This window comes from Agrilus planipennis, unplaced genomic scaffold (assembly GCF_000699045.2).
Source record: "Agrilus planipennis isolate EAB-ADULT unplaced genomic scaffold, Apla_2.0 scaffold263, whole genome shotgun sequence".
NCBI lineage: Eukaryota > Metazoa > Arthropoda > Insecta > Coleoptera > Buprestidae > Agrilus > Agrilus planipennis.
Genome location: NW_020442449.1, coordinates 222976 through 234008, shown reverse-complemented (window position 1 = coordinate 234008; position 11033 = coordinate 222976). Strand labels below are relative to the sequence as shown.

The 11033-nt window shown below is 36.1% G+C and overlaps 3 protein-coding genes across 4 annotated transcripts in view; 2 read left to right on the top strand and 1 right to left on the bottom strand.

Moving 5' to 3' along the window:
• Nucleotides 1-448, top strand: part of LOC108740028 (histone-lysine N-methyltransferase ASHR1) — a 22328-nt gene extending 21880 nt beyond the window's left edge. Inside the window, exon 9 of the mRNA XM_025980488.1 lies at nt 226-448. Within this exon, the coding sequence (XP_025836273.1) occupies nt 226-334 (109 nt within the window). The 3' untranslated portion in view covers nt 335-448. The remainder of the gene's footprint in view (nt 1-225) is intronic.
• Nucleotides 449-1844: 1396 nt separating this feature from the next.
• LOC108740027 (protein singed wings 2) overlaps nt 1845-11033 on the top strand; it is a 32772-nt gene continuing 23583 nt past the window's right edge. The window contains exons 1-3 of the mRNA XM_025980491.1: nt 1845-2138; nt 2974-3232; nt 4388-4547. Of these exons, the coding sequence (XP_025836276.1) occupies nt 2101-2138; nt 2974-3232; nt 4388-4547 (457 nt within the window). The 5' untranslated portion in view covers nt 1845-2100. The remainder of the gene's footprint in view (nt 2139-2973; nt 3233-4387; nt 4548-11033) is intronic.
• Nucleotides 5814-11033, bottom strand: part of LOC108740062 — a 16708-nt gene continuing 11488 nt past the window's right edge. The window contains exon 3 of one of the 2 annotated variants that reach the window (XM_018474250.2): nt 5814-6842. In XM_018474250.2, coding sequence (XP_018329752.1) covers nt 6004-6842 — 839 coding nt within the window. In that variant the 3' untranslated portion in view covers nt 5814-6003. The remainder of the gene's footprint in view (nt 6843-11033) is intronic. The other variant, XM_018474252.2, reaches the window with a different exon arrangement.

The window sequence follows — 11033 nt, the reverse complement described above, 5'->3', positions numbered from 1 at the left end:
CATATTTTCCTTCATAGATTTTCAATACGATACATAACCATTGAATTATTCAACAATCGTAGTGGTGTTTGTTTGCTGCAAGTTCAAAAGTTGCTCGCACTTCTGTTCAAGAAGTAGGCGCATTGAAACACGAATAGTGTCAAGTAGCAAAGCTTGATCGATTATTTCGACAAATTTATGTGCATTTATTAATTATTTGTACAATAAAGCAATGTTTTTTCTTAGGATTTCCGTACCACCACACTGTGAAACACATTTAGCCCAAGAAACGTTAAGGGCTTTGTATGCCCAATCTGGAAGTGTTTTCGAAGTCGGTCAGTTAAAGCCGAATTAGTCCTGATGCTGATTTATTAATTTTAAAAAAATTCAATTGTTTTTTTTTACAATAAAACGCTGTTTTTGTGTTTCTATCAAACCAACAGTTAAATAAAAAAGTTGTTTTCAATAAAAGGCATAATATTTTTAGCATTTGACTTATATCATACCTCATCCTTTGACTACAAATACCGATTCAATTTACCACCCCCTTCCAAACAATATAGCGAACTACCCTTATTTTAACAGGTAGTAAATAAACTGTAAATACTGTAAGAAAAAAATTAAATAAAAGTCATACATAAAGAATGAAATAGGTAAGCAAATTATAATGACTTTTTGATAGTGTAATATACTAGTTAAACCCGCTCATTTCATATATGTTTTTTACACATTTCTAAATATTTGAGATAAGAGAACAAGGTCCCTCTTGTTGATAAATTAAATTTATTTCTTTGGCACCATTCAAGGAGAATTATCACATGAATCTCAAGAGTACCTTGCTAAGGAAGAGTTGATATAAAGGTCAGTAGGGCACATGTTTACGCCTTAACCTCCACAATACGTTGTTAACATGCAACTATATACTTATTTGGAATTATGTATATCAAGGCGAATTCTCTGGCAACCTGTTCTTCAACTAGTCGATAAATTTACCATAACTGCACTGGCGATTAAATCTTTAGATTACTTTAATAGATATTACAATTATTTTAATCGGTTAGTAGCTATTGTTAAACAATTTAAAGAAACTTCCAAAAAATATTTGCGGTAACTAAGCCTGAACCTTATAATGTCTTTTGGGATTCACAAATAGTCGGAAAAACTGTTTTACTATTAAAAGAGTGAAACATTCGACACCATCGGGGACCAAAAATGGCCCTGCCATTAGAATAAAAGTATTTATTGTTTGATTGCTTGGAATCGAAAGATTAGGAAAAGACGATACAAACGGAGTGATACTTATCTTTTAGAAAAATAGAAACCAATCCAACTTATTTATAAATATTTAAGATTCTACATAAGTTCGAAAGGACCTTAGTTAGATAAAGGTTAAAAAGTAAAAAATTGTACTAATTTTATAATAGAGTCCGTTCGCTTAGAGAAAGGTGCTTGGTACTTTATTGAGCATAACTGTAAGCAGTTTCTACGGCGCCAGATGCATACGGTTGGACTTCGATCGGAAACATCTGACGGTAAACGATCGGCCATATTCCTGAGACCCACTTACGACCAATATTTCGTTTGTATGCATTGCTCACGCTGTACCTTTCCCTAAGTGAACAGACAATAACTCCAGTAAATGATGCATGAAAAAGGCGCCACCCAAAATTGAACAATATAGAACAACCTACCCGTCGAAAACTGTGCCATGTTCCCCTGGGTTTCTTTCATATGATAATAAAGTTCTAAAATCTAATATTGTTTATGAAATCACTCGCTAGTGCATTTGCCGAACACACTTGTCGACGTCGTGTAGTCCGTGCACAGTCATGTACATTTATTTTTTGTTTCAGGAAAGCAGTACGGTTTATCTCATTAACGAGTAAATATTAAAAGCCATTATTTTAGATAAAAGATAAAAGAGGTGCTAATAATAAACGAAACAGTTTTAGACACACCGGCCTGTTTCGTGTAGGTACTTATTGTTATTGTGTTCACTTAAGCACCGTAAGACCGTAACAATAAAGTTCATCAAAGTTAGTTAGGTAGCGAAAAACAAAAGGGAAAGAAAGGAAAAAAGCATGTTTTAAACTTTCTTCTGATTCCTTTCCGTTGATTGTGATGAACTTCTTCAATGTCATCGTTTACGTATTGTTGTGGTAAGTCCACCAGTTACTTTTTTTTAATCAAACATTGTTTATGAATTGTTTAAGTACAGTCGAACTCGGTTATAACGAAAGCAAACTAAGTTTAGTAAACGAAATTATTATTTTATATTATATTAATCTATACATATACATTAGTTCGATCTAGGTCTACTCCTACCCCTCCTAACTCCCGTTTCTGCCACTAATATGTATCTGACTACACCTTCATATCTAAGGTGTCAAACTAACCTATTTCTTATTGACCTTCATAGAATCCTCTGTTCTCCTATTCTTTCTAATTCCTCTTCATTTCTAACCTTCTCTATCCACGGTATCCTCATCATTCGCCTGTAACACAACATTTGGAAAGCTTCTATCTTTTTCTTTTCCGCCGCGCCCACTGTCCATGTTTCGCACCCGTACAGCGCCGCGTTCCAAACATACACCTTTAACAATCTTTTTCGAATTTCTAAATTAACCGTTGGCGAATATAGAAGCGATTTCTTTTTATTGAAGGCGACTCGACCCTGCGCTATCCTCTGCTTTATATCTCTACTACTCCTTCCGTCCTGACTTATCTGACTTCCTAGATACCTTAAATTAACCACTTCTTCTAACTTTTCGTCTCCTATCATTGTATTTTTCCCTTGTGTTTGTTGACGACAAATCCAGACATCAAATTCAAATTTCTTACGTAGACGTGGCCGAGGTTCTTATCAGTCACGTATTTACAATCAAAAGATGTCCCCCTTGAAGGCAATATCTAATTCATAGTTCCTTAATATTTGTGATAATCGAGTTCGACGGTATACTTATTTATAATTAGCTTCTATTTCCATAATTGTAGGAATTTTGCGACGATAACCTTCTCAGTTTCGTCTTCACAAGCACAGCATCAGAAAGGTTGCTTTTTAGACAATGACGAAAAGAAACTGTCATGTGTACAAGTCATATCCTATGATAATAAAACAAATGATTCAGTTCGGAGTTCTAATTTTACCAAAGAAATTGTCAGCCTAGACCTGTTCAATATGAGTTTCAACACCTTGCATGAGGTTGCGTCAAACTTCTCCAAACTACGGCACCATTTCAAGTTTAAGATAAAGGTACCAAGATAAATATAGCCCATAGGACTAATAAATAATTAAAGTTTCATTGTATATACTTCTGTAACTCGTCCATTCTCAAAAAACTCAAAATAATTCAATACTAATGTGTAATTAATTTTTAATTTTCTCCCACTACAAACAACCTCAAATTAAATTAAATAATTCGAAGTGGTCTGTATTCTGTCGAAACTGCCAGACGCGGATCGCGATTTCGATCTTTTTGGATCTCATCAGCGCGTCGCAGGCAGCTCCGACAGAACACAGACCAACTTTTAGCTGCTGTCTTACAGCACGTTTTAGATAATACCACAAATGGCGCGGTAAACGCCATCTGTAGTACGATGCTACATTTTAGGATTACGTACGCTCCAACAAGGTCCATTTAAATATATGGATATCGGACTACAGATGGCGGTTGCCGCGCCATTTGTGATATTTTCTAAAACGCGCTGTTAAGACAACAGGTAAAAGTTGGTCTGTGTTCTGTCGGAGCTGCCTGCGACGCGCTGATGAGATCCAACAAGATCGAAATCGCGATCCGCTTTTGCCAGTTTCGACAGAATACAGACCACTTCAAATTATTTTATTCGATTATGGTAACGCGCCTATCACGTTGAGATTAGCTACGCCGGGATTCGTTTCAGCAATTAGATATCCATATATTTAAATGGACCTTGTTGGAGCATACGTAATCCTAAAATGTAGCATTGTACTATAGATGGCATTTACCGCGCCATTTGTGGTATTTTCTAACCTCAAATTAATGAGGGAAAAATTAGTTGCTGTTGTCACACCCTTGCCGAGAATCGAACCCGGAACCTTTGGCTTTACGCACCAAAGGTTTCATTAGTTCGACAGATCTGTGATCTAATAAGTACGGTTAGTCGTTGTTGCTATTGTAACCTCTTGTAGCTCAGTTGTCAGAGGATTGGTGCGCAAAGTCAAAGGTCCGGGGTTCGACTCCCGGCAAGGGTGTGACAAAAACAACAAATTTTTCCCTCATTAATTTGAGGTAGTTTATAGTGGAAGAAAATTAAAAATGATTTTCACATTAACACTTGATGTTAACCCCAATTACATGTCAAAGTGTTTCATATTTATAGTAATTTAATACATTGTCACATACAGAAATTATAGTTAAATATATTTTAGGAATTAAAAATTTCCAATTCGTCAATAGAAAACCTGGGTTACTACTTCCATCCTATACTGGGTTACCTCCATAGACTTGATCTCAGAAGAAATAATTTGAAAGGTTTATCGTACTATTTAGCTGTTAATCTCAATAAAATTCACTCCATATACTTATCAAGTAAGTGTTGCTAATTATAATGGGTGTGTTCCGAAATATAACCCAACATACTGGCTAGTGCTGATGACGTCATAAATCGACGCCATATTGTGCTGGTGTGCCATCATATTGTACTGGTGAGACAAATGCGATGCAGTAGTATATCAAACGGGCGTGTGTGCACCAGACTATGAGGAATCTTTTATTACAAGAAACTTAAATAACTTTTGGAGCAAAATTGTTGTAAACGAGCACAAACACTATTATCAATATGTCGTCAATTTGACGTCAACGCACTGGCCAGTATATTTCGGGACGAATCAACAGTATGGCGTCGATTGATTACGTCATCAGCACTGGTCAGTATCATCATCATAAGGTCGTCAGTCCTAAGACTGGTTGGACACGTACCTCCGCTCTTTCCTATCCTGAGCTAAACTTCGCATTTCCCTAAAACTAGAACAGCCCACATCCTTAACTATTTGCGAACAGTAATCTAATCTAGGTCTACCTCTACCCCTCGTAACTCCTGTTTCTGCCTGTAATATGTCTCTGACTAGACCTTCATGCCTAAGAAGGTGTCCTACCAACCTATCTCGCCTATTTTTTATTGACTTCCTCTGTTCTCCTATTCTTTCCAATACCTCTTCATTTCTAACCTTTTCTACCCACGATATCCTCATCATCCGCCTATAACACCACATTTCGAACGCTTCTAACCTTTTCTTTTCCGCCGCGCCCACTGTCCATGTTTCACACCCGTACAATGCCGTGCTCCAAACATACACCTTTAACAACCTTTTTCGAATTTCTAAATTAACCGTTCGCGAGCATAGAAGTGACTTCTTTTTATTAAAGGCGACACGACCCTGTGCTATCCTCTGCTTTATATCCCTACTACTCCTTCCATTCTGACTTATCTGACTTCCTAAGTATCTAAAATCAGCCACTTCTTCTAATTTTTCATCTCCTATCTTTATATTCGCTCTTTCCCTACTTTTTCTTCCCTTGCATACCAGTATTTTAGTTTTACTTTTATTTATTTTCGTACAGTCAGTATGCTGGTTTATATTTCGGAACACACCCAATAATATTAATTTCATAATAAATTACACACGCCTAGTCCCTACCTATTTTTCCGTCTACTTGGTTTTTCTTTTGTTGTGCCTCTTTCACAAGTGTTCAATGTCAATTTTTTCTAAGAAAAACAAAACAAATCACCCCCAAATTTAATTTATTTAATGAACAACATCACATACATACTTATATTTGTACCAGTATTTTTATATTTATGAAGTTTATTTTTGGATATTTTTGGTATTGATGACCACTTGGCAAATATATATATATCTTTATTAATGACGAGCAATCGGCATATATCTTGCGTATTCATGGGCATTTGACGAATACCTTGTGTGTACTAATGGGCAGTTAGTAAATGCCTTGGGTCTTCATCGCTAGTTGGTAAATAGCTTGGTTATTTATCGACTATTGGTAAATCGCTTGGGTCTTTATGGGCCACTGGTAAACAACCTTGATCTTTATGAGCAGATGGTAAATACATCGGATCTTTATCGACAATTGACAAATACCTTTGGTATTTATGAGCAGTTGGCAAATGTTTTCGGTAGTAATGGTTCCCCCCATTTTCTAATTTTCTTTCTTCAGTTGCCATTGGTGACCCCTTTTTCGTATACTTTAAACCATATCTTCCTCGTGTATTCCCCACCGGAGCAGTGTCTGTTTCATTTGTTGTAGCTCCATTTACACCGTCATATGGTCCTTTTTCTGAGGCACTTGGTCCGTTATCGTCATTGTTTCGTAATTGTTTATACCATTTAGTAAATTTTTTCAAGTAATTGTAGTTGTTACACTTTCGACATTTTTTTCTTTTATCTGTTTCTACACGCCTGTCGGCCTGATACTTCTTAATTATCGGTACAACATCTTCACGAAAACAGAACGTGTCTGGTCCAACGTCACCAGGTCTTTTGCGTTCGTTTGTTCTGTAATTTTTGAAGAAATCAACCATGAACCGGAGATGCTGATTGCTGTTGCAACACGAGTACGGCTTGGCGGCGACCGAACGGTAGTACTTGAGTTCAAAATCGCGCAGTTGATCATGTAACTTTGTGAAGTCAACACAAACCGTTTTATCAGTTGCATTTCCCATTGTTCCTTCTTTTTTCTCATCCCCCGTCCCGTCTTGCTCTTTTGGTTCAACACCAAATGGGTCGTCCTCTGTCTCGCCGGATGGTACTGGTCTTGTTTCTGACGTTGAATTGTCACTTATATGTTTCTTACTGTCCTCTATAGCTGAAAATGTAGCAGAACAATTTACTAAACAAAAAAGTATATTTTAAGCGTCTAACCAATACCAACTTCCGTCGTTTAATTCTACTTCCCTCTTTCATCATCATCACATAAGATCGTCAGTCCTAAGACTGGTTGGACACGTACCTCGACTCTTTCCTATCCTGAGCTAAACTTCGCATTTTCCTAAAACTAAAACAGCCCACATTCTGAACTATTTGCGAACGGTAATCTAACCTAGGTCTGCCTCCACCCCTCCTAACTCCCTAATAATAATCCCTTCTGCCTCTAATAACTCTCTGACTAGACCTTCATGCCTGAGAAAGTGTCCTACTAACCTATATCGCCTATTTCTTATTGACTTCCATAGAGTCCTCTGTTCTCCTATTCTTTCCAATACCTCTTCATTTCTAACCTTTTCTACCCACGATATCCTCATCATCCGCCTATAACACCACATTTCGAACGCTTCTAACCTTTTCTTTTCCGCCGCTCCCACTGTCCATGTTTCACACCCGTACAATGCCGTGCTCCAAACATACACCTTTAACAACCTTTTTCGAATTTCTAAATTAACCGTTCGCGAGCATAGAAGTGACTTCTTTTTATTAAAGGCGACAGGACCCTGCACTATCTTCTGCTTTATATCCCTACTACTCCTTCCATTCTGACTTATCTGACTTCCTAAGTATCTAAAATCAGCCACTTCTTCTAATTTTTCGTCTCCTATCTTTATATTCGCTCTTTCCCTACTTTACCCTTGCATACCAGTATTTTAGTTTTACTTTTATTTATTTTCATACAGCACTGATCTGTCAGTACCGCTTCCATTTTATTTAAAGCTATCTCTAAGTACTTCCCTCTTTATTAATTTATTATTTATAATAAGCTATATATATATTATAAACATCGCTGGAATCCCTATATAATTCTGAATAACTTATTCCTTTGTACTTTTTCGATTCAAACTGTAGTTTTCAAGTGAATGCCAATTATGTAGAGAATAAAACATTTGTGCGAGTTGCCTAAAACTGGTGCAGCTACTTCTTGAACAGAGATAAGGTAAGATAAACCGCGCCTGACTGAACTTGCAGAAAATAAGACGCGCTATGATTGGTAAGTTATATTACCTTTTAATTAATAATAACTCGATTCTCACACTTCCGATAAAAGTAAAATAGTCCTAGAATTTTGTCAAGAATATTCATCTATCGAATACATACAACGATCCGCAATTTTGCAAACGTTTCAATGATAAATTCAAAAGGAAAGTGAATACCAAGAATGTAACTATTGAACTGTTAAAATGTCTGTTCTGAGTGATAAGTATCATCCGTTTTTGTGCTTAATTGTGAAACACTGTATTAAACAAATAAATGGTTGCTCTTGATGCAAAAAGTCTCCAACGTTATCCTACACTGGTGCAATAAAAAGTCGCCTAGAACAATTAATTTTATCGGAGATCGGTTATAGAAACGAATTAAACTAAATTAAACGCCTCACAAAAATTTACGACATCATCGTTTAAGCGCAGTAGACCTATTAATAATACTGTAATTAATTATTTAAGAACAACAATACGATCGCGCTTTAAATACACAATTATTCGTGTAATTAAACATTTAAACAAACTTACTAAAACTACATTGTCTGAAACGTTTAGACAATTTACCACCCGTAGCTACTGAGTTATTCTTAATTTCTAAGAAGAAAAAACAATAATACTCTCCCAGCAAATTCGAAAATAAGAATCAATGTATCAACAACACTTAATTTCTAATTCTTTTAAATATTGGGATCCGTCAAATGGGAGGAGCCTAAAAACATGGCGCCGATTAGGGAAAATTTATCGTAGTTCCTATAGTGTACCGTGCAATGTCCAAGTTTTTAAATTACGATAAAATGATAGGTATTGACACAATATGTGATTGGGCTGACACAAAGCCTCGGAAAGGAAATTTCGTTGAAGGTGAGCGTGTTTTAATGTCAATTCGGAAATAACAAATCCGGAAGCTAGCCTTCAAATTCCGTCAAGTTTACTGCCTAANCAATAAAAAATAGGCGAGATAGGTTGGTAGGACACCTTCTTAGGCATGAAGGTCTAGTCAGAGACATATTAGAGGCAGAAACAGGATTTAGGAGGAATAGGGATAGACCTGGATTAGATTACTGTTGGCAAATAGTTAAGGATGTGGGTTGTTCTAGTTTTAGGGGAATGCGAAGATTAGCTCAGGATAGGAAAGAGTGTCTTAGGACTAACGACCTTATGATAAAAAAATTCGGAAAACTCCTTTTACTTTTAACTTATTTCGTTAGAAAAATTTACGTCGTATTTTCCTTTGTAGTTTTTAATAACCATTGAGTTTTTTAAATACACTTTACTTGCTGCAAGTTCAAATAGGCTCACAAGCTGCTCACACTTCTATTCAAGAAGTAGACGTATTGTTGCTGTGTTACAATTGAAACATGAACATTATTCGTAAAGCTAATCCTGATTGTTCGACTATTTCGCAATAATCAACTAATAGACAAACTCCATTTCTGTTGTTTCTTCAAACAACCACATATTTACACTTTTTTAGGGAAACTTCTTCTACTTTCTAATGTAATACACCATTGATTTTATTACGAACATTTGCGTCATATTTTCCTTCATAGATTTTCAATACTATACGTAACCATTGAATTATTCAACAATCGTAATGATCTATGTTTGCTGCAAGTTCAAAAAGCGCTCAAGTTGCTCGGACTTCTGTTCTAGGCGCATTGAAACACGAATAGTATCGAGTAGCAATGCTTGATCGATTATTTCGACAAATTTATGTGCATTTATTAATTATTTGTACAATAAAGCAATGTTTTTTCTTAGGATTTCCGTACCACCACACTGTGAAACACATTTAGCCCAAGAAACGTTAAGGGCTTTGTATGCCCAATCTGGAAATGTTTTCGAAGTCGGTCAGTTAAAGCCGAATTAGTCCTGATGCTGATTTATTAATTTTAAAAAAATTCAATTGTTTTTTTTTACAATAAAACGCTGTTTTTGTGTTTCTATCAAACCAACAGTTAAATAAAAAAGTTGTTTTCAATAAAAGGCATAATATTTTTAGCATTTGACTTNTTCTTTCTAATACCTCTTCATTTCTAACCTTCTCTATCCACGGTATCCTCATCATTCGCCTGTAACACAACATTTGGAAAGCTTCTATCTTTTTCTTTTCCGCCGCGCCCACTGTCCATGTTTCGCACCCGTACAGCGCCGCGTTCCAAACATACACCTTTAACAATCTTTTTCGAATTTCTAAATTAACCGTTGGCGAATATAGAAGCGATTTCTTTTTATTGAAGGCGACTCGACCCTGCGCTATCCTCTGCTTTATATCTCTACTACTCCTTCCGTCCTGACTTATCTGACTTCCTAGATACCTTAAATTAACCACTTCTTCTAACTTTTCGTCTCCTATCATTGTATTTTTCCCTTGTGTTTGTTGACGACAAATCCAGACATCAAATTCAAATTTCTTACGTAGACGTGGCCGAGGTTCTTATCAGTCACGTATTTACAATCAAAAGATGTCCCCCTTGAAGGCAATATCTAATTCATAGTTCCTTAATATTTGTGATAATCGAGTTCGACGGTATACTTATTTATAATTAGCTTCTATTTCCATAATTGTAGGAATTTTGCGACGATAACCTTCTCAGTTTCGTCTTCACAAGCACAGCATCAGAAAGGTTGCTTTTTAGACAATGACGAAAAGAAACTGTCATGTGTACAAGTCATATCCTATGATAATAAAACAAATGATTCAGTTCGGAGTTCTAATTTTACCAAAGAAATTGTCAGCCTAGACCTGTTCAATATGAGTTTCAACACCTTGCATGAGGTTGCGTCAAACTTCTCCAAACTACGGCACCATTTCAAGTTTAAGATAAAGGTACCAAGATAAATATAGCCCATAGGACTAATAAATAATTAAAGTTTCATTGTATATACTTCTGTAACTCGTCCATTCTCAAAAAACTCAAAATAATTCAATACTAATGTGTAATTAATTTTTAATTTTCTCCCACTACAAACAACCTCAAATTAAATTAAATAATTCGAAGTGGTCTGTATTCTGTCGAAACTGCCAGACGCGGATCGCGATTTCGATCTTTTTGGATCTCATCAGCGCGTCGCAGGCAGCTCCG